We start from the raw sequence: 22,640 nt of genomic DNA on the forward strand, positions 1-22,640 counted from the left end.
TAAAAAACTAAAACCAGAAAAAAGTCTTTATTTCTATTTTAATTTTTTTTTTTTTTAATACGCTTCTAGAAATATTGAGCGACACCTTGCGGCGGCTATATATCTTCCTCGCGACACCGCCTGCGGCAGCCAGCACCGCTCGACGGCGACACACTCACGACGACAACTTCTGGGTTGCGACTTCGCTGCATCGGCAAGATCTGTAACTGCAAGACCTTTATGCGGTGATTGAGACCTACAGTGACTACCTGGTGCGCTAGCTCCCCTTGTGTGATGAACCACCAAGATCCCAAGTTGGTGGCAATGTTTTTGGTAAGAATCTAAGCGATTCAGGTGGTATAGATTCGTGATTAAACTATTATCAATGAGTTTTAATCTTGGAATATCATGTTTGTGATATGTTTTTATATGATTTATTGACCCCTTCTACTAATTTGAATATAGACTTGATGCGTTAGCATGCTAAAGATTTGTGAGATTGAGTTAAAATCATGGTGCTTCGAATGTTTGTAAAAGTTCATGCCATGTACGCTCATGCTTCATTTGTGTTTATGAGAAAACTGTGATAGTGTTGTTAATTTATTAAAGGCTAAGGAAGTAAAACTTGTTAAGGTAGGTAGTAGGGCACCTGGTAAACAGGATTGGGAATTGACATGTTTGAATCTATAAGGGTGAGTATTAGGGTTTTGAGTATAAATGGTCAAGGGTCAGTGCGCTGTGAGGTAATGAGCTAAATGTCATGGTTTTTGGTAGAAGGGGGTAAGGGCTAATTTGGCGAGGTTTGAATTGTGAGATCCCATATCGGTTGCGGAGGAGAACGAAACATTCTTTATAAGGGTGTGGAAACCTCTCCTTAGCATACGTGTTTTAAAAACCTTGAGGGGAAGTCCGAAAGGGAAAGCTCAAAGAGGATAATATATGCTAGCGGTGGGCTTGGGCCGTTACACTTGGTATAAGTAATTAAGGGCCAATGTGTTGGGAGGTGAAGAGCTATGTATTGGAACATAACACATAAGAGATAACTGTTGGGGCCTTAGGTAGAAATGGTTGGCAAATGGGATAGAGAGAACGTGTGATTATGAAGCCAAATAAGGTGTTGATGTAATCGGATGTGTAATTATGTGAATTTTATTACTAGTGTTAGAACTAAAGGTAGATGGGGAAGGAAGGAAAGGTTAAGAAATCATTGGAAATGGTAGTCTTTTATAGAGAGACATGAAGTCTTGAAAAATTTGTACTCGTTCTTTTCGATGTTAGATGTTAAACATAATATTGTGGAGATACTATGTGAGATCTCACGTCGGTTGGAGAGGGGAACAAAACATTCTTTATAAGGGTGTGGAAACCTCTTCCTAACAGACGTTTTTTAAAACCATGAGGCCGATGACGATAGATAACGAGCCAAAGCAGAAAATATCTGCTAGCGGTGAGCTTGGGCTGTTACAAAATGGTATCAGAGCTAGACACCGGGCGGTGTGCTAGCGAGGACACTAGGCCCCGAAGGGGGGTGGATTGTGAGATCCCACATCGGTTGGAGAGGGGAATAAAATATTCTTTATAAGGGTGTGAAACCTCTCCCTAGCAGACACGTTTTAAAACTGTGAGGCTAACGGCGATACGTAACGGGCCAAAGCGGATAATATCTACTAGCGTGGGCTTGGGCTGTTACATACTATGATCATTGCCAAATAAAAGTAATTCAATTTTCGAGTTTTCTTTTAGAATATTACATTACATGTGAAAATGGAGATTCAAACTTACAACTTCATATATCGAAGCGAAGATGCCTTTAACTGTTGTTCTATAAAAGAAATCTAGTGTTGGGGAGAAAAGAATGTAGATAAGTGGATAAGTGAAGTAACATTGGGCCATTAATTATTGATGAACATAAAACTGGAATGAAAATTAATGCATAGTAGATGAGAAGTAAGAATTTGACCTTGACTATACTTCGTTATTTTCGATTTCCTGAATAGATACATAATACCTTAACCAAATGAGATAAGCTCAGGTTAACTTCTTTCTCGTAATATATAATATGAAATAACTGTGTTATCAGGGAGATAGTGAAAGCGAGCAACAAGGAAAAGGCGATAGCAACCTCATTAGCAAGAGTAATATGAGATGTCAACACTGTGCGGGTCCTCTCTCGAAGGATATGGTCTTGTGCCTTCATTCTAAATTTTCTTATATTTTCTTGAACTGCACCCGAGTCTCGCTTTAATCTGTATTTCCGTATGCATATTGCAGGAAACCAGTGCTTGGACAATTCCTCCTCTTATTAGGGATAGTTTCTCTATGGTATTATTCTTTTTTCAAACATCACCACGAGCTCATCGTTTTCTATCATCTAGAAAATTGTAACTTGTCGTAATCTTGTTCGCTTTCCTGTTGGAATGTTTTGTACATCTCTTAGATTGGCTCTGCTGTTGGTGGTACTGCCAGTGCTTTTTATGGATTTAATCATGGTAATATACCCCTCGCCTTTCGATAAATCCAACAAATACAATACGAGTTGTTATGTTCGTCGTTTTCTTGTATCAAGTAATATCTCATATTTTTTAATGTCATTGCAGTGATGCCGGTTGTCCAGAGATCAGTGAAAGGGCCTATGTGGTTGCATTTTCTTATTGGTGTAAGTACCTTATTGCTTTCCCTTGTTATAATTATGAACTGTTCCAAAATCTATTTCCAGGTATTTTTGATTCTCTGATTTCTAGTCTTTCTTTTGATGTGATAGAAGATTTAGTAGTTTGTACAATATTAGTTAATAGCAACATTGCTGAGGTGTCTTCCAAATTTCTGAAAGGTCTTAGGAACACATTCTGAAAATTAAGGTTGTCAATCATGCTATTCACCAAAAATCTTATACTTTTGTTGTCCATTAGCATAAACCTATTTGTGTGATCCCCACGTCGGTTGGAGAGGGGAACGAAACATTTCTTATAAGGGTGTGAAACCTTTCCCTAGTAGACGCGTTAAAAAACTTTGAGGGGAAGCCTGGAAGGGAAAGCCCAAAGAGGACAATATCTGCTAGCGGTGGGCTTGGGATGTTACAAATGGTATAAGAGCCAGGCACTGGGCGCTGTGCTAGCGAGGACGCTAGGCCCTCAAGGGGGTGGATTGTGAGATCTCATATTGGTTGGAGAGGGAACGAAACATTTCTTTACAAGGGTGTGAAACCTCTCCCTAGTAGACGCGTTAAAAAAACCTTGAGGGGAAGCCTAGAAGGGAAAGCCCAAATAGGACAATATCTGCTAGTAGTGGGCTTGGGCTGTTACAAATGGTATCAGAGCCAGGCATCGGGCGCTGTGTCAGCGAGGACGTTGGGCCCTCAATGGGGGGTGGCTTGTGAGATTTCATATTGGTTGGAGAGGGAACGAAACATTTCTTACAAGGGTGTGAAACCTCTCCCTAGTAGATGCATTTTAAAATTGTGAGGCTGACGGCGATACGTAACAGGCTAAAACGGACAATATCTGCTGTGGAAAATAAATACCTTAAAAACATCTAAAGGGAACGTGTAACTGCTTCTACAAACCATGGTGGTCACTAGAGACTACAACATTGTTAGGTTCTTGAGTGAAATCTTGGTCGAATATAATTGTTTGGGATGGTTTTGCAAAATTTTGATAGGCCACCGATCAAGTTTACACGCACTAAAGAAAGAAAGGACTGAAAGTGGCCCAAAACATGGAGGCCTAATTATAGTCAGAAAAGGGAGTTGCTTGACCATTCCTTTTGATGGGAGTTGCTTTGGCTTGGTTTTAGTGGGAGATTGATGGACATCATTGAAGGGCTTGGTCTATATATGAAGTTGGAAGATTGTAATAGTCGAAGCCCATTGCTAGCAAATATTATTCTCTTTGAGTTTTTCCTTCTAGACTTTCTCTCAAGGTTTTGAAACGCGTCCACTAGGGAGAGGCTTCTATACTCTTATGAGGAATGCTTCGTTCCCCTCTTCAACTGATGTGGGATTTCACAATCCACCCCCCTCTGGAGACCCAACGTCCTTGTTGGCACACCACTTGGTGTCTGACTCTGATATCATTTGTAATAGCCCAAGCCCACCACTAGCGGATATTGTCTTGTAATAGTCCAAGCTCATCGCTAGCCGATATTGTCCTCTTTGAGTTTTTCCTTCTGGGCTTCCCCTCACGGTTTTGAAACGCGTCCACTAGGGAGAGGTTTCTATACTCTTATGAGGAATGCTTTGTTCCCCTCTCCAACTGATGTGGGATTTCACAATCCACCCCCCTCTGGAGACCCAACGTCCTTGCTGGCACACCGCTTGATGTTTGACTCTTATACCATTTGTAACAGCTCAAGCCCACCGCTAGCAGATATTGTCCTCTTTGGGCTTTCCCTTCTGGGCTTTCCCTCACGGTTTTAAAATGCGTCCACTAGGGAGAAGTTTCTACACCCTTATAAGGAATGTTTCGTTCCCCTCTCCAACCGGTGTGGGATCTCACAAAAATGTTCTTCGTGAAAAGGAGGGTCTTTTGGTGGGGATCCATGGCCTTCCTGACCCTTCTCTTGTTAATTAGTTTCCTGATGTCCTAATGGCTCCTTAGCCAAGGTAGAAAAGCATCTAACAAACTCTATTAAGATTCATGAAGGAATGTGCGCATTTTTCCAGTAGCTGTTATGATGTGAAGCCTATTCTTGGAGGAGTGTTTTAAATAGAATGTTCATATTTCTCTATCATTGGGTTGCCTGTTAGGAAGCATATTTTCTATCCTGAACATGATTGTCACTTTTCATCTAGGAGGAAAATACATGATGTTCAAAGAAACCTTCGAACTCTCTTGCATTGTACCCATACGCGTATTTGCCAGCTATGTTTTTTCGCCTCACGAGTTCATGATCTTTGAAAACTCTCCAAAGCCATCTAGGAAAGAAAGCCAATTCGAAGAAGACTAACACTTCTAAATGGTATTGTGAGATCCCACAATGGTTGGAGAGGGGAACGAAGTATTCCTTCTAAGGGTGTGGAAACCTCTCCCTACCAGACGCGTTTTAAATTCGTGAGGTTGATGGTGATACGTAACAGGCCAAAACAGACAATATCTATTAGCGGTGGGCTTTGACTGTTACAATTCTAGAAAGAGTCAATCCATTGCAGCTTGATATAGAATAATGCTCTCACTAGATAGCTAATTACAAAACCAAATTTGCTCGCGAAAATTAAACAGTGATGAATGGGTCTTAAGACGAAAATTTAATGTTCTAGTTCTCTCTCGAGTGGAAACATTACACCTCATTAGAGTTAATGATTACTGCAAATTTTGTCTCACTTGCAGGCTCCTCCCGTGATTGTGTTTTCTTCAGCTTGTGCAGGAATGGCAGGTTAGTTCTTTTATCGTTGTTTAATAACTGGAGCTGTTCTGTTCTTCTTTCTGCAAAAATGCTTCATAGAAATGCAAACACAATTGCTTTACCTTGTTAGGATGAGTAGCAATGATCTGCAATGTCATTTTGTTAGCTTTGGAAACATGAACACATTTTGATTATCAACTACTGCACTGAAATTGGGTTAAAATACCATATTCATCTTTGTTCTTCGAGCATCGAACGCATCGATCGAACTTGTCTAAATTTAGTCGTAAAACGGGTCTGTGAAAGATGGTTTTAGGTACAAAAGTTGAGTTGATATTAAATGAATGCTTTACAGGTGGGGCTGTTCCAGCTTTGGCCCAACTTTTTTCATCATCTTATCATTCAGCCATGTCTCCTTCAAAAGATGACAAGACTCACGATTCAAGATCATCTTCTACCATGTAATTCAATATCAACTTTTTTCTTCATCTTATCATTCAGCCATGTCTTTTCAATCTTACCCTTCTAGAATATATCAATATCATATCAAGCAAGTATATTAGTGATATATCGTTCATATATTAACAATTAAAGTATATAGAAGACGAGCACTTATCTTATAAGAGATGAAACTTCAGGTATATCAACGATATTTGAAGTTCGGTATATCACTGTATTAATCTAAGGTAAAGCACAAGAGTATTGTGAGATCTCACCTCGGTTGGAGAGGGAAACGAAAGATTACTTATAAGTCTGTGGAAACCTTTCCTTAGCAGACACGCTCTAAAACATTGAGGGGAAGCCCATAAAGGAGAACTCGCAGAGGACAATATTTGTTAGCGGTGGGTTTGGGTCGTTACATGTATCATTTTAGCATTATATCATGTTAATCAATGTTCATTTTATGTAAAACGTGGAATATTTCAAGTATAGCTATCAGGGTTTGGGTCGATTTTTTTTTAGCACTAATCAACAGAGATGTTACTTAAAAACAATGAATAAAACCCATTCAATTTAATTAAAAACATCTCTTTGAGTTCAGCTATCAGGGAAATGATACAACTCCGACCTAAGGAGTTTAGTTATGAGTTGTCTCCCAACTTTTCGAGTACAAAATAGTAATTTATTAGTTCATACTAAAACTTAGGTATTCCTAACTCGAGATTATATTTTCTTCAAATATGCTTCTTCCTTTTTACCCAAATCCCATTACGAAGATCATGAGTTGTCTCCTCATTCTCCCGATACAAAATAGCCTCTTATTAGGTCATACCTAAAACTCAAGTATCCCCAGCTCGAGATTCTGTGTTCGTCAAATATGATTCTTCGATTTTACTCAAACCCCATTATGAAGATCATAAGTTATCTCCTAATTCTCCCAATACAAAATAGTCTTTTACTAGGTCATACCTAAAACTCAAGTATCCCTAGCTCGAGCTCCCGTCTTTTTCAAATATGCTTCTTCGATTTTACCCAAACCCCATTATGAAGATCATCATCAGTTGTCTCCCAACTCTCCGAGTACAGGATAGTCTTTTATTAGGACATACCAAAACTCAGGTATCCCTAGCTCGAGATTATATTTTCTTCAAATATGCTTCTTCGCTTTTACCCAAATCCCATTACGAAGATCATGAATTGTCTCCGCATTCTCCCGATACAAAATAGCCTCTTATTAGGTCATACCTAAAACTCAAGTATCTCTAGCTCGAGATTCTGCCTTCTTCAAACTCCTATAGCAAGTCCTCCAAATTATATATATAACATTTTCTATCATGCTTCCAAAATTAAATCTAAGTAAAATTTAGTTCAAACTCCAACCAAGAACAAAACAAGTTTATATATTTGAGAGATTAAAAAAGAAAATATATTAAATGCAAACTAAGTCTTTCTAAATTAGTCATATTTTAAAAAATAATAATAAATAAAATAAGAATAATAATTTAAATGGGTTGACAAAAAAAAATAAAAACAATATTTTTTAATTACAAATTTCCATGAAAGTGGTATGAAGCAACATGAAAATAGCTTCCGTATCGAAGCGACGATTCATTCCAATTTGTTCTTCAATTCTGTGTTCTAGCTCTCTTTCGTTTTTTGTTTGTGCGGATTTATCGATTCCTCCTTCTTCGTTCCCATCTCAAATTCCTCGAATAGTCTCTGTTCTCATTCGCTGTTATTCATCATATCTTACGCATCAAGTCTTCGCGAATAAGGAATTGTATGCCATGCGTTGATGTTGTTTATGCTCTTTATCTGTATCTCCTTTTTTTCCCCTCTTAATTCTCTGTTTGGAAGCCCGGATTGTTGAGCGGAAACGGAGATTTTGAGGTTGTTTCATCGGAAATATTGTAAATGAACGATTTCGGAATCGATTCGATGCAAGAAATTCAACAAAACCATGGAATGGTTGCTGATTGTTTTCAGAATTTCAGGGCACAGCAGCCATGGAGGATGGGAACTTGTGTTCCGTTACCAGCCATGGAGGAAGTTGAATCGTTAGAACAGCAAGATTTTGGTTCGTCTAAATCGAGTTCGACTATCATCAATCTGTTCGAATCTCCTGCTTCGGCGTTCTTCGCGACGGAGCAATGCATGGGGATACCTCCGATTGAGTTTCGGACTGGTTCGTCGTCTTTCGATCGGGCTTCCGATTCGATTTCAGCCATTTTTCAATCCTCCGGCGAGAATCTATCTCTCGACTTGACGGAGAAGAGTGGCGCAGATTCTGAATTCAGAAACACCTTGCAATCGGTTGTGAAATCTCAACTCTGTAAGAGGAGATTCGATGGCTTTCCGAAGAGTTTTTCCAGTGACCACAAGGTGTTTGATGATTGTTCTCACTCAATTGAGAAGCACTATTCAGTTCCTTTCAAAGATCAAGGAGTACGCAATTTCTACTCTCCATCTGATGATCATTTTCCATTCTCTTTGTCATATTTTATGAATCTATTTCTCTTGTTTGATAATTCAGGAATGTTATAATCCAAGTTTCTGTTCTTCACAAGAGAAGATCTCTCCAAGATTCTCCGGCTTGGGTGCTTCTGTGGGCTATGGAAGCTCTTCTTCTTCCTTCAATGGAAATGGATTCACCACCAAAACAAGAATCAGATGGACGCAAGATCTCCATGAGAAGTTTGTTGACTGCGTTAATCGTCTTGGTGGTGCTGAGAGTAAGTAACAACATTAAAGCTGATTTTCATGGAGCTTTCTTGAATTGTCATTTTCAGAGCTGATTTGTGGTTAGTGTTACAGAGGCAACGCCAAAAGCAATTTTGAAGCTGATGGATTCAGAGGGATTGACCATATTCCATGTGAAGAGCCATTTGCAGGTACCAAAATGAAGAAATCTGTAGAACAGTTTTGAATGATTTGAACTTGGTTTTTGCCCCATAAGTACTGATTTCTGTGCTCATATTTTTGCTTTGTAGAAATATCGGATAGCAAAATACATGCCAGAATCTGCAGAAAGTATAGATTTCCATAGTGAAAAACCATTAATTTCAATACCCTGTTCTGTTTGTTCTTGCTAGCTTTGAATCTGGACTCATCAACAATGAGTTCTTTCCTGGAAAAACTCCCATTTTGTGTTGTTGACATGTCCAGAAGAAGCCAATTTCTTTAGTTTTTCTTAAAAAAAAGGTAGCCAGTTCTTGAATGAAGATCACTTCAACAATAATGTTTTGAAATGCAGGGAAATCTGATAGAAGGAACAGCATGATTGAAGTTGCCCAACTGGATATGAAAACGTTAGCTTCTTGTAACCCATATGGAAATTATATTAAGATGTTGAAATGTATGTTGGAAAGTGCTAATGGAAGTGAATGATTTTGTGTAACAGTGCCTTGCAAATTAAAGATGCTCTCCAACTGCAGCTAGATGTTCAGAGGCGTCTTCATGATCAACTCGAGGTAATATACACTTTTTTTCCTCCTTCGAGTGCACGTTGAAAGATTCAAATAAAATGGCTAAATTTACAAGTTTAGTCTCTGAACTTTTAAATTCGTGTCCGATAAACTATGAACTATAGACATTGTCTTAGGTCTTTAAATTCTTTATTATTGTCGGATGATTCGAAACTCTCAATTTTGTGTTCCATGATCAACTTGAGGTAATATATATACATTTGCACCTCCAGCGAGTGCACGTGGAAAGAATCAAATAAAATGGATGAATTACAAGTTTAGTCTCTAAACTTTTAAACGATAAGCTTTGAGCTATAGACCTTGTCTTAGGTCTGTAAATCTTCGATTATTGTCTAATGATTCATAACTTTCAATTTAGATTAAGAATTTTTTAGTTAATCATTTGATCGAAATTTGAATTCGCTTTGAAATCGACAGGACACACGAAAACAAGAATTCCTGGCTGTAAATTTTCTGTGAGCCTTATTTTGTTGTTCTTACAGATTCAGAGGAAGCTACAGCTGCAAATTGAAGAACAAGGGAAGCAGCTCAAGATGATGTTTGACCAGCAACAGGAAACAAACAAATGCTTCTTCAGAACCAATGGCTTCAACAACTCCGACGACCCGCCGTTCCCGACACCCGAAAGCATCCGAAACGCTCAGTTCCCATCGAAGATAAGTTAGCTCCTAAGAGCCAGCCACCAACACTTCCAGTATATAACCACTCATTTTGGGTTCACCATCTTCTTTCTTTCGAACATCATACGATGAACACTGCAGATTGAGTCCTGTTGAAACCAGAACATAAAAGGGTAAAGAAATTACAGAGTAGTGTGGGATATAGAAAGCTTTTGAGAAGTTGAATTCAAGAAACCAGCAATGGTTTTTGTTTATGTTAATTGTCAGTTCCAAGTTGTGAAAAGTATTGTACCAACAGAAATGATGTGATTTCATGCTTGAAATTTCTTCTTCTTTTATTGTTTTGTCTAAGATTTTAAAAGTTGACTATGTGACGCGAAAACCAAGTCGATGACTCTCGACAATGAGTAGGTTGGAGTCGAGAACATATTTAAAAGAGAGTGATTCTGAAGATGTTAATTTAAGGAAAAAGACGAGATGGTCCTCCATATTTTAGTGGCATCATGGTCACAACTATGTATTTGAAAATTTGGTGATATGGTCATAAAGGACAATGATGACACCGCTCCCTATGTTTATCTGGTAATATGGTCCCATTTGGCGATAGGCCAACGAATGAGATCCCACGAAAATGTCAACAGAGGACGCTGGATGGTAAGATCTCACATCGGTGGGAGAAGAGAATGGAACATTCTATTATTTATAAGAGCGTGGAAACCTCTCCCCATAGAGAAAGTCCAAAGAGGACAATATCGGCTCGGCTAGCGGTGGGTTTGAGCTGTTACATTTCTCTTGAACCTAAATAAAAATTCAAAATAACTGAATCTTTAACGAGCAAGTTCATAGCATACCCATAGTAACAACCATCAACCTGAACACATACAAATCTTAAAAATCGATCGACGAAAATCGTTTAAATTATAGCACGGAGCCAAACGAATTGGCAAACACTTGGTCTTTTGAAGAATCGAAGAGCCAAGAACAACAAAACGGCAACATACAGCCAGCAAATATATGGATCAAAAGAAACAAAGAAAGTGATATAGAACCCAAAATTCCAAATAGAATATGCATTTTAAAAAGAGGTGTGTTATGCTATGTTCTTGGGAAGTTGATATTAAATCAATAAATAAATGTCAACTTTTATAACCAAATCTTTGCCATCTATCTCTTATCAACAATTTTAATTTAAATTTGTCCCAAAGGGATAAGAGTTGGAAGCCAACAAACACTTAAGATTCTTGACCTTTACCTCCTTGGCTTTTCTAATTTGGTATAGATTCCATTCCATCTTGATTTGAGGAATATTAACTAATTAAAGTATTAATGTACGATTAATTTGGAATGTTTCTTGGTTCGTTGGCTCTTCGCGTCTCCTCCGTCAAAGTTTCTCCTACATCTTTTGCTTCGTGATTCTTCTTCTTTGTGCGAGGTCGTGTCACCTCTTTGTGCTTGACGTCTTTTACTTCAGAAGAGTAGTATTTCATGTTATTGACGTGGACAACAAGGCTAGTCTGCACCCATAGGAGCGAGCAAATGGATCCTATACGACGCCTTTCTGATCTTGTGAATAACTTCAACTGGTCCATAGTATTTTCTCACCAGTCTTCGACTCTTGTTGTTTTGATCTCGAAGTTGATCTGACCTTGAGTTTTTTTTTTAAACCTATTTGAGGAGTATGACTTTCATCATCCAACACCTCCCTTCGAACAAAGTACGCCTCCCCTTAATCAAGGCTCGACTCCTTTTCTTTTGGAGTCCTTTGTTCGACATTTGAGGATTTACCAATCTATTGGCACAACTAAGTTTAGGGCATGACTCTGATACCACGTTAGATGAGCACTACTCTCATGGCTTTGCTTTGGGCTTCCCCAAAAGGCTTCACACCAATGTAGAAAGTATTTTTTGATTATAAGCCCATGATTATTCCCTAAATTAGCGGACTTTCATCGTCCAACACATCTTATTATATGTCAGCCACATACATTTCAAACCACACAAATAACATACCGTGAATAGTTAAACTTTAAATGAAAGAATCAAAATATTATTAAAGGATTAAACCATGAATTACAAGACCATGCCTTTCGTATTAACCTGTCTACACATCATTAATACACATCTTGAAGCCATTACTCATGATCGTTTAGAGCCCATTTTCCATCTATAGATATTACCAACGTGTCGACCACACGTCGGAGCATAGCGTTTAACAAAATTTGATAGCAAGCTAACAATTATATGGATAATTAAGGATAATAAGAACAAATATAGAACCAAAACTTGAATATTTAATTATAGTAGAGCTTTGGAACATTGAAGAACTAAATTGGAAAATTATAAACAAAATGAGACGAATTTGGTAAGGATCTAGGTTCTTCTCTAGATTGTTTATATCATTTTGGCCGCCTCGATTCATCTTTTTCTTGGATCATGTTCTTAAACAATGTATCATTTTATAAACTAGATTAAAAAAAAGTTTAGATAAGACCAACTTTCTTTGTATATATATATATTTCAAATTACTAAAAAAAGAAATCATTTTAATATTCGAGATACTAAAGATAGCTACAAAATTCCACGTTTTACCCACGGGACTAGGGTTTCGTGGGGATCTGTCTCGAACAGAGAGAGAGAATTCCTCATTTAGACGGGGAATGAAGAGTGAGTGAAGATATTTTTCCCCGTCAAGTAATTGGGGTTGGGGACGGAATTATATTCCCCGTCTCCGTCCCTGCCAAATTCTCCATCCCATTTCATATAAATATATTTTCAATACATATTAAAAATACATACGTGCTTTTTGGCTATATTAAAAAAATGAGTTAATTAATTTTGAGGCTCGGGTGATAATGTTTAAACTAAATATTACGTTGTAGATTTTTTTAATTGGTAGGCTATCTTATAATATTAAAATTTGAATTTTTAGAAATTAGGTTAAACGTTAATTTGTACAATTTTTTAATAAAAATTATATTGAAAAATAAAAACTTTAAAATAACTATTTTTTTTTTTTAAGATTGAACCGATAAAAATTACTTATGAAGAAGAATCTCCTCTATGATCCCGTAAAAATAAATGAAAAGTTTCACAGAAATGGAGAATAAATAGGTGGCAGGGACGAGGACAAAGAAGACTTCCCGTTCCTATCCCGGGCCGTGTATATCTGTAGCAAGGGGTAACGCAAACAGACAAGTGAAAAGACAAAGCTTAGGTATGTCGACAAAAGTGGAGGAAGACATGGAACATGGTTCTTATCCCAATTTCCAAGTGAGTTTACACAACAAAAGTCAATAGATTGGTAGCATTGTCCCTATCATCCAAACCACACCAATTACCAATTTAGGCTCACCAAACTTCTCAATTTTTTTCTTAATTTGGGGGTAATTTTGTCTTTGTATGTAAGGAGAAAACGATATGTTTATATGGGTCGATGATGATTTTTGGGTAGGAAGTTGCCTTATTCTTTCTCGAGCACGAGTCCACGACGGGTGAGAAAAAGGAAGTGGAGAAAATACATGTAGGAGACGTGTTGCTTACTTGTAACACTCTTCAACATTTAAGTCTGATTAGAGATTCGAGTATAGAGTTGAGCTAATAAATTTTTTGTACGTTGCAATAATGAAAAAATGGTGCATGTTGGATTTCTTGAATCTACTATTCACCTAAGATTACAGTTCAAATTGGGCAGGATATATCAGCAGCGAATTTTTCATACATCTCGAGCCGCGTATCAAAAAGATACTTTGAAGGCTTCAGGATCGAGGTATCATTAGCCGAAGAAAATCCTTGCCAACATTACGGAGACATTGTAAATTGGTCTGTGGGTATTGCAATCAGTCTTATGTCCTACTATCGATGCTACGACAACACTAGCCTTAGATATACATATTTAATTGAACCTTCAAGTGTGCTTTAATATAAAGGTCGACTATATATGTTATCGGGGAGATTTTGTCTTTCAATTTGAATTCTTATTACTAGTCTTCCGAGCTTCGACACTTCAAATTTTCTGTATTAATGTCGGTTGAGAGTGTGCTTTCACTAAACAAAACTTCATTTCAAAATGGGGTTTCTTGCATAGCATACACACATTTCAATGAATCATATCGAGTTTGGTGCTCAATGAGCCATCGATACTCATTCATTCTCATCGACGTGACTGCAACACACATCACTGGTGACATCCATTTGTTGTATTCGACGAGTAACAGTTTGACTGTTCAGGATTCTATACCAACCTGAGCAGATACATGTTAGTTCATTAGGAATCACGAACCTCCGCAATGAATATCTATACATAGACCCACACATGATGTCTCTATCCTGATGAATGCATCTCGACAATATACCAGGAACTCGGTTCTAAAGACGGGGGCAAGCCACGGGCCTTAGTGGCGGCGACGACATTTTTTCCCATAAGCAACACCCATGTTTTGATCGCAAAGTGGATTGTGAAGTTTCACATCAGTTAGAGGGAAACGAAGCATCCCTTATACGGATGTGGAAACCTCTCTCACTAGCATACACATTTTAAAACTTTAAGGGGACGCTCGAAAGGGAAAGCCCAACGCGGACAATATCTGTTAGCGGTGGACTAACACCACAACTCGAAAAACTCCTCATCTAGACAAAAGAGAAAGTTCAATAAAGTTATCAAAAGCTCATGGCGGCTCAGCATAACAATATAACTTTTATCATACTCGTGCTTCGAAAGATGTCAGCAGGTGTGCAGAACAAGAGCCCAGAGTTGAATTGGGATATACCTTTTGATTCAGATATAAACGAGATGAGTTGTAGGATGATCGTTGAGGTTGTGTGGGCTCTCAACGACATGAATAGTTCAATGTGCTTATCAACGCATATACGTCTCTATGCTCTATGGCTTAGTTTATTTAACCAAAAAGACTTGAAACTATTGAGAATTGTTGGGACGGAATCCCACATTGGCTAATTTAGGGAATGGTCATGGGTTTATAACTAAGGAACACAATCTCTGTTGGTACGATGTCTTTTGGGGAAGCCCAAAACAAAGTGATGAGAGTTCATGCTCAAAGTCGACAATATCATACCATTGTGGAGAGTCGTGATTCTTAACATGGTAACCGAGTCATGCCCTTAACTTAGTCATGTCAATGTTGAACAAAGAAGTTTGAGCCTCAAAAGTGTAGTAAAAAATGACTCAAGTGTCGAATAAAGGGTGTACCGATTAAGGAGAGGCTGACCGAGGGCTCCATAGGCGAAGGGAGTCCCACATTGGCACCAACTCAAACTAATTTCTACTACGGATTGCTCCCATTTGAATATTGCATTAGTTCATTCAGGTACCCTCCTTACTCGAGTATCATATAGTTTCAAGTCAAACATACTTAAACTTTTAGCTCTTATGATTGAGCGACAAACTATTTATCGTTTAAGTTCATATAACCTATCAAACGTGGTGTCGATTCATTCATGTATCTCTCTTATATTCAACCGAAGAATCCAAAGACTACTTTTTCCATGTTTAATGGAAAAGAAAATTCCCTACAAGAAAAGGCCAAATTTAAACCATAACCATTCTTTATTTTGTTCTTCTATGTTCCTTCATTAATAAAATGGGTTTATTTTGGATTGAAAAGAATAAAGAGACCTCCCCTATTCTAAGGTTAGAAAATAATCCAACAACAAATCTTTCTCAATAAGATTGGAATATGTCTTTATCTTTTACTCTCTTTTTTTTTTTTTTTCTTTTCTAATGATTTAAAGGGTAATAGTTGATGTTACGTTCGATACGAGCTACCTTCATTTTCATTGAAAAAAGTGTTTATAAAACTCGTTCGATACGAGCTACCTTCATTTTCATTGAAAAAAGTGTTTATAAGATAACTATTAGATTTTCAGTATTATGTTCATTTATGGTAATAATTGATTTTCCTCCTCTAACTTGTAAAAATAATGAAACCAGGTTGAATGGTAGAGTCAAAATAAATTGATACTCTCGCTCTAATTTGTAAAAACAGGGGAACCAAGTCGAATCGTAGAACCAAAGAATGAGCTTCTTTATTACACTATCTCGTCTTGTCCTTAATAAGGACATCGTCTCCCTTACTAAAGAAAGTGTCGAGACACCCTTAATAAGGTCATTGTCTACCTCGAGACGCCCTTGATGAGGACATCATGTCCCTTAGTAAGGAGTGTCGAGACACCCTTAATAAGGTCATTGTCTACCTCAAGACGCCCTTGATAAGGACAGCGTCTTTCTTAATATATTACCACGAGACGCCCTTTGTAAGGACATCGTCTTCCTTAGTAAGGAATGTCGGAATGCCCAAATAAGGATATTGTCTACCTGGTGACCCCCTTGGACATCGTCTACCTTAGTAAAGAATGTCGAAATGCCCTTAATAAAGATATTGTCTACCTGGTGACGCCCTTAATAAAGAAATCGTCACCCTATCGACAGACACTTAATAAAGACACTGTCTCTCTTAATGAGAAAAATGCCGAGACGACCTTAATAAAAATGTTCTCTTTTAGTGAGACGAGAGTCGAGACACCCTTGATAAGGACATCATTTCCCTTAATAAAGAGTGTCAAAAGTGTCAAGACGCCCTTAATAAAAACAATGTCGGTGTCACAAAACTCAACATTTCAAATATTGCGAATAGAGAAGGTGGGCACGTGTTTTGAGCGGGCAACGAGACACTATTCTTTCGGGCTTATTCGTGACTTTGTTGCTCAAATTGGATCAACCAAGCTCAAATGATTATAGGAAGAATGAACCAAGCATCCAAACCATACCTTAATTGCATACATATCAAGTTTATTCATCACTCTACAAATCACCTAAAGAGTGGACACCATAAAACCATACAAATTACAAACAAAACAAAACAAAACAAAACAATCCAAACCATAAACAACCATACATAACATAAAACCCTAAAACCAAACACGAACTCTTTGGACTTCAACCTTAAAACAACAAGAAGCCCACTTATTATTGTACTAAACCCAACAAACTTCCCATCTTAACTATACCCGCCGCCGGTGCTGTAGCGAGTTGCATCGCCGCCGCCGCCGACATTGGGGTTGTGGGCTGTCGTTGTCCTCCCAGTGCCAGTCTGGTGTCCGATCGGATGTGTCCCCACGACACCCTCCGTAACTTGGCCGGTCGGTTGCCCAGTTCCGTGTCCAGGCACGGCTGACATCTGCTGGGTCCCGGTGGTGTAGCCCTGAGCTCCGGTGGTTGAGTACGTCGCTGTACCATGAGTTGTCGGGTGCATCCCGTGAGTGGCCGTCGCGGTTGTAGCCTGTTTCATGGCGGCGTTGTGTTCACGCGCCTCCTGTTTGTGGAGCTCCGCCTCATGAATTTTCGCCTGTTTCTTCTCTTCTGCGATCTCTTTGGCTAAAGGGTCACGCGCCGTCACCTTCTCCATCTATATAATCATCAAAAAAAGCATTATTCAATCAGTTTTATGTATTAAAAAAAAAAAAAAAAAATTGGTTAGGAATAACGACTAATAATATTTCGAGTAAATTCTCATAGCTTTAATTTGGAGTTTCCCACGAGACCTCGTACCAATAATGATAGCATTTCTCACTTATAAATTTATGATCTTCCACAAATACAAGGGGAAGGAAGTACACATAGAGCCTCCCTTGAGGTCTACGTAGCCCTCAAACAGCCTCCCTTAATTGAGGGTCGACACGTTTTTTTAGAGCCTTCGAACAAAATACATCATTTGTTCGACACGAGTCACTTTTAGCTATATGTTTGAGACTAAGAATTTCTTTATTCGACACTTAGAATTCTATTGACATGACTAAATTAAGGGCATAACTCCAATAAACATGGATAAACATGAATAACGATTCTCCACCGTCAAAGATATTGTCCACTTTAAGTATAATCTCTAGTGGGTTTGCTTTGAATTTTACCTCATACCAATAAAGATAATATTCCAGACTTATAAATGAGCCTCCCTTAATTGAGGGTCGACACGTTTTTTTAGAGCCCTCGAACAAAATACACCATTTGTTCGACACGGACACTTGAAGGTTCTATTGACATGACTAAATTAAGGGCATAACTCCAATAAACATGGATAAACATGAATAACGACTCTCCACAGTCGAAGATATTGTCCACTTTGAGTATAATCTCTAGTGGGTTTGCTTTGAATTTTACCTGGTACCAATAGAGATAATATTCCGGACTTATAAACTCATTTAGATGGGAGTAGCTCAAAATATACCTTCTCTTGCACGGTGGCTTTGGTCTTATCCATGCCAGCCTTCGCCGAGGCTGCAACATTGGCGGCCGATTCCTTCATGGATTCCATTGCGTTCTTTCCTGATTGCATTTTTGAAGTTCTTTCTTTGAATGTTCAAAGCTGCTCAATCTCGTATCTTATAATGCATTTTTATGTGAAGTATGGGAGCGACACGTGGAAGTGAGATTACACGTGGCAGTGGATTGGAGGCTGTTGGGTTACTGTGTGACACGTGGTGCTACGTGTCAGGATGTGAGGGATGTGATGAGGCAGTTTTGGAAGGTTTAAGAAGCGTACCTGTCTTTGCCTACCATTGGATTCTTTTGTCTCAAACATTTATTAAAATATTGATGTCGGTGCAGATATGAGTCACCATTTTAGTAAATATGTGCACAAATTTGCTCCAAACTTGTCTTTCTTTCAGGTTTTGAAATTCGGCCTAATTATAAGCTTTAGAGAGGTAGAAATTTATCCTCGAGCAAGATCTCGAGGATGCTTGGAGCAACGTACTCATCAGATTTGAAAGTTAAAAACTCAAAGTTCGTTTTCTGCACGATATATTGGACCAAATTTGTCTCTATTTATGGCTTCAAGGGTCGTTCTTGAGTATTTGTCATGATGTTTGGACCATATCGAACCCTGCAGATTGTCCTTGAGTATTTGTCATAATGTTTGGACCATAACTCAAACTTTAGAGAGGTAGAAATCAAAAGTTCGTCCCTTGTTCATGACATTTGGACCAAAATTGGATCAACTAGTTTTCGTTCAAGGTTTAAAAAGTCCAAAGCATAAAGTTTTTCTCTTGAAGAGTTTGTTACAATGTTTTGACGAAACCCCGAATAATTTGTTCCTTGTTTGAGTTTCGGGGAGGTAGAACTCACAAACTCGTCCTTCAAAAGTCTTGAGTGTATAAGATTTGGAAGTAGACACTCAGACCTGAGATTTTAACCAAACTCGGACCAAACTCGTCTCAAATCAATGTTTGGAAAGGTCATAACACAATGTTTGTGGGTTCTATATTTCAATGATAATGACGTAACTTTGGCTCATGCATTGAAATGAAATAACATGCAAAATAGTTACTGTAACGGCCTAGATCCACCACCGCTAGCCGATATTGTCCTCTTTGAGTTTTCCCTTTTGGACTTGGACTTCTCCTCTAGACTTTAAAACGTGTCTGCTAAGGGAAGGTTTCCACACCCTTACAAATGACGATTTGTTCTCCACCCCAACCAATGTGGTACATCACAATCCACCCCCCTTTGGGGCCTAACGTCCTCGCTGGCACTCTTTCCTTCCTCCAATCGACGTGAGACCGCCCCCAAATCCACCCCTTTGGGGCCCAATGTCCTTACTGGCACACCGCCTCGTGTCTACCCCCTTCGGTGAAGGGCGAGAAAGCTGGCACATGTGCTTGGCTCTGATACCATTTGTAACGGCCCAGATCCACCGCTAGCAGATATTGTCCTCTTTGGGCTTTCGAGCTTCCCCTCAAGGCTTTAAAACGTCTACTAGGAGAAGGTTTCCACACCCTTATAAATGGTGGTTTCTTCTCCTCCCCAACCAATGTGGTACATCACAGTTACCCTCTCTACCTACTCAAATATCAACAAAAAGGTCGAGATCTAAATATCGTGAAAATATCGATGTTGAACCCCATTAACATATAAAAATGTCGATTGAAGCATAATTCACCTGCAGGATGAAACTTTTTTAAGTGCTTACAAAACAAACACTTCAACTTATCACCCTTAAACAAGATATCAATGAATAATCTAGCGGTATTCCTAGCAAGCCCACCAACAAGATCATAGCAAGAGCTGTATGCATTAAAATCTTCCCATGATCATGATTCATAACCACAAGTCAATCCAGATAATAATCGATAAAGTACGAAGTGTTTGCAATACCAAGTTCTTATATGTCTCGGCACATAAAAGTTGAGAAGTTCTAAGACATACTACAGATGCAGCTCATAGTAGACATTTAGAAAGTGGAGCCATTCCATCCGAAGTTAGACCCCTGCAGCAGCAAAAAGAAAGAGGCAAATATCAGGACAATTCCCGGGTTTTAGCATAAGACATTAGACGAAGCCACCGTGAAAATAGTGTCTATGAGTGATACGAATGCCTGCTAAAAAACCAATGGGAGTTGTGCTTTATTTGTTTCAAATAGTAAAAGATAATAGTTACATGATCTCTAGTTCTGGTGTAAAGCATGTAAACACTGTGCATATTCTTGACTCTGATGGGCCTAAACAAAAATAAGAAATGCAATGAGAAGTGACTACATGCATGCAAATAACCCATCCATTTTTTGGACAGCTTAAAAAGTTGGAATAGCTTGCCTTGGTGTCGTAAAATTTGAGGAAGAATCTCGACTTGGGCACGGATAACTTTGTCTCGAGAATTGCAGAAACTGCAGCACTCAGTTTTTTGTTGACATCAGGATTCAGACCCCCGATGGACACCAACTCGCCATATGCTGCTGGCTGCTCGCTACCACCAAATGACATGGGTACTGATCCCTTCAGCACAACCATCACATACTGCTTCCAGCAAGATGATCAAGTTAACACATAGGAAAGAACTTGACAAAATCCAATTTATTGGCAAATAAGCACACAAATTCCGTAAACATCGGCAACGAATCTCATAACTAGACTCACACGGAGAACTTAATAACAGGCTGAATTGGCTAAGAATACAATGTCTGGGATGAATAAAGAGAAGAAAGTACTCTAATGTACTAACTTAAGATTTACTGTCACAGAAAAAGCTGAGACCTTCACTGCAATCAAAGGGGAAAAAAACACTATTTCATTCCTCGATTCAGGGACTAAAAAGAAATGGTGTTTCTTAAGACAAGGAAATCAAAGGGGAAAAAACACTAGGTGTTTCTTCAGACAAGGAAATCAAACTCCAATGGATCTAAGAGAAGGTTGCTTGTTTCTGCAGCCCTGGATTCCCTCCTTTCTCCTCTCCTTGTTATACAAGGCAAACATTTAAAAGAAGGTCAAAGTCTTTACTTGGCAGGTGCTTCATAGGGTGTTAATACTCTGGATTGGGTTCGAAGACCTACATCCTTTGCGCCAAGACCACAGTGCCATATCCCCTGCAACTAGACATCTAAGGACCTAGGTCATCTGTTGTGGCAATGCTAATTTTCTAGTCTAATTTGAAATTGAGGATTTTAGGGATCAGCTTGGCTCATAACGGAGACTATTGTCATATGATGGAGGGAGGTGCTGGTCCATTCACCCTTTAGGAAGGAGGGGAGCACCCTTTGGAGGGCTGCTTTTACGGGGTATCCAGCTACAAAGGAAATAACAGGATCCGACAGAGAGATTCAGGTAGGGGATTTGATCCAAAACTAGGTTTAATATTGCAATTGTTCATTAGGTCTTATCTTAGTAGATTATTGCCCTTTCTCAGTTTAGTCTGCGTTCTTTGAAGGCTAAGTTTTTTTTTTTACTATGCTATTTGAATGTCTATCTATTTAAATGAAATGGAAATATTACGATATTTCATTACATAATTTTGATTTTCTCTTTTTATATAGTGATATTGAAATTTCTTATATTTATTTTTATATTATATATATATATATTATATAATGGGTTATGGNTCTTCCATTGTTATCTCAATGTGCTTGAATTAGTCAGACCAGGATTTGCGTCAGTAAGGTTTCATTATCAGCGTCATGCAGGAGTTATACAACTAAAAAGATAAATAACCGATTTGATAAGCTGCATGATTCAATAAGATCAACATTAAACTGCAAAGCTATAGATCACACTATAAGTAATAGCAACATTCTAAGATCCATCATACAAAATATTGCGGAACACTAAAAGTACCATCTTAAAACAAAAAAAAAAAAAAAAAATCAAAATGCCTCACTCCATTCCATGACCAATCTAAAATGCCAGTGAAATCAAGAAGTTGATCAAAACTTCATCGATCGGCATCAAACAGAAAAGTAAAGGCTAAACCGATAAGTAAATAAATCAATCAGCCTTACTCAGTACACATGCATTCAGCAGAGAGAAATGAAGAATCTGAAATCAGAGAAATTAAGCAAAAATAAAGAAATCAAGGAAAAGAACCGATCGCAAAGCTAACGACAACACGATAACAACAAATACATTATCTGAAGAGAGATGAGAGTTAGAACCCTACGGCCTCTGGTTTGCCGATGATCTTGGCAACGGTGGATGAAGCCTCAGAGAGAACAGAGGAGGTATCGATACCTTCCAGATTGACATTCGTAGAAAGGTTGAGGCAAGGCATCTTCTTCTTCTTCTTCTTCTTCTTCTTCTTCTTCTTCTTCTTCTTCTTCTTCTTCTTCTTCTTCTTCTTCTGATCCAAGATTCTTATCTGCAACATCATTTGCCCTCATTTTCCATCTTTTATCTCTGCTACTCGATGACTCTTTGGGCCTCCATTCATCATTGGGCCCAAACGTGAAGCTTTCTGTTATGGGCCATCATTTCGTACAATCAATTGGGCCACGTT

At 38.4% G+C, this 22,640-nt stretch overlaps 4 protein-coding genes across 4 annotated transcripts; 2 read left to right on the forward strand and 2 right to left on the reverse strand.

The window, feature by feature from the left end:
• Positions 1 to 35: 35 nt before the first annotated feature.
• On the forward strand, positions 36 to 5,960 carry LOC111781045. Its single transcript, XM_023661442.1, has 7 exons — positions 36 to 312; positions 2,060 to 2,161; positions 2,251 to 2,301; positions 2,417 to 2,468; positions 2,577 to 2,635; positions 5,304 to 5,349; positions 5,675 to 5,960. The coding sequence occupies exons 1-7, from the start codon at positions 274 to 276 to the stop codon at positions 5,782 to 5,784; spliced, it is 459 nt and encodes a 152-aa protein (XP_023517210.1). The 5' UTR covers positions 36 to 273; the 3' UTR covers positions 5,785 to 5,960.
• A 1,364-nt stretch (positions 5,961 to 7,324) lies between these two features.
• On the forward strand, positions 7,325 to 10,207 carry LOC111781130 (myb family transcription factor PHL4-like). The gene is made up of 7 exons (XM_023661575.1): positions 7,325 to 8,205; positions 8,294 to 8,492; positions 8,575 to 8,651; positions 8,751 to 8,790; positions 9,014 to 9,068; positions 9,161 to 9,230; positions 9,728 to 10,207. The coding sequence occupies exons 1-7, from the start codon at positions 7,675 to 7,677 to the stop codon at positions 9,908 to 9,910; spliced, it is 1,155 nt and encodes a 384-aa protein (XP_023517343.1). The 5' UTR covers positions 7,325 to 7,674; the 3' UTR covers positions 9,911 to 10,207.
• Positions 10,208 to 16,616: 6,409 nt separating this feature from the next.
• On the reverse strand, positions 16,617 to 18,233 carry LOC111781785 (late embryogenesis abundant protein 46). Its single transcript, XM_023662482.1, has 2 exons — positions 18,106 to 18,233; positions 16,617 to 17,286 (listed from the first exon to the last, which is right to left on the reverse strand). The coding sequence occupies exons 1-2, from the start codon at positions 18,211 to 18,213 to the stop codon at positions 16,879 to 16,881; spliced, it is 516 nt and encodes a 171-aa protein (XP_023518250.1). The 5' UTR covers positions 18,214 to 18,233; the 3' UTR covers positions 16,617 to 16,878.
• A 1,698-nt stretch (positions 18,234 to 19,931) lies between these two features.
• LOC111780898 (macrophage migration inhibitory factor homolog) lies at positions 19,932 to 22,502 on the reverse strand. Its single transcript, XM_023661246.1, has 3 exons — positions 22,305 to 22,502; positions 20,471 to 20,671; positions 19,932 to 20,145 (listed from the first exon to the last, which is right to left on the reverse strand). Exons 1-3 carry the CDS (start codon positions 22,413 to 22,415, stop codon positions 20,110 to 20,112), a joined length of 348 nt encoding a protein of 115 aa, XP_023517014.1. The 5' UTR covers positions 22,416 to 22,502; the 3' UTR covers positions 19,932 to 20,109.
• Positions 22,503 to 22,640: the final 138 nt, after the last annotated feature.

The sequence above is a fragment of the Cucurbita pepo genome, chromosome LG19 (assembly GCF_002806865.2).
Source record: "Cucurbita pepo subsp. pepo cultivar mu-cu-16 chromosome LG19, ASM280686v2, whole genome shotgun sequence".
NCBI lineage: Eukaryota > Viridiplantae > Streptophyta > Magnoliopsida > Cucurbitales > Cucurbitaceae > Cucurbita > Cucurbita pepo.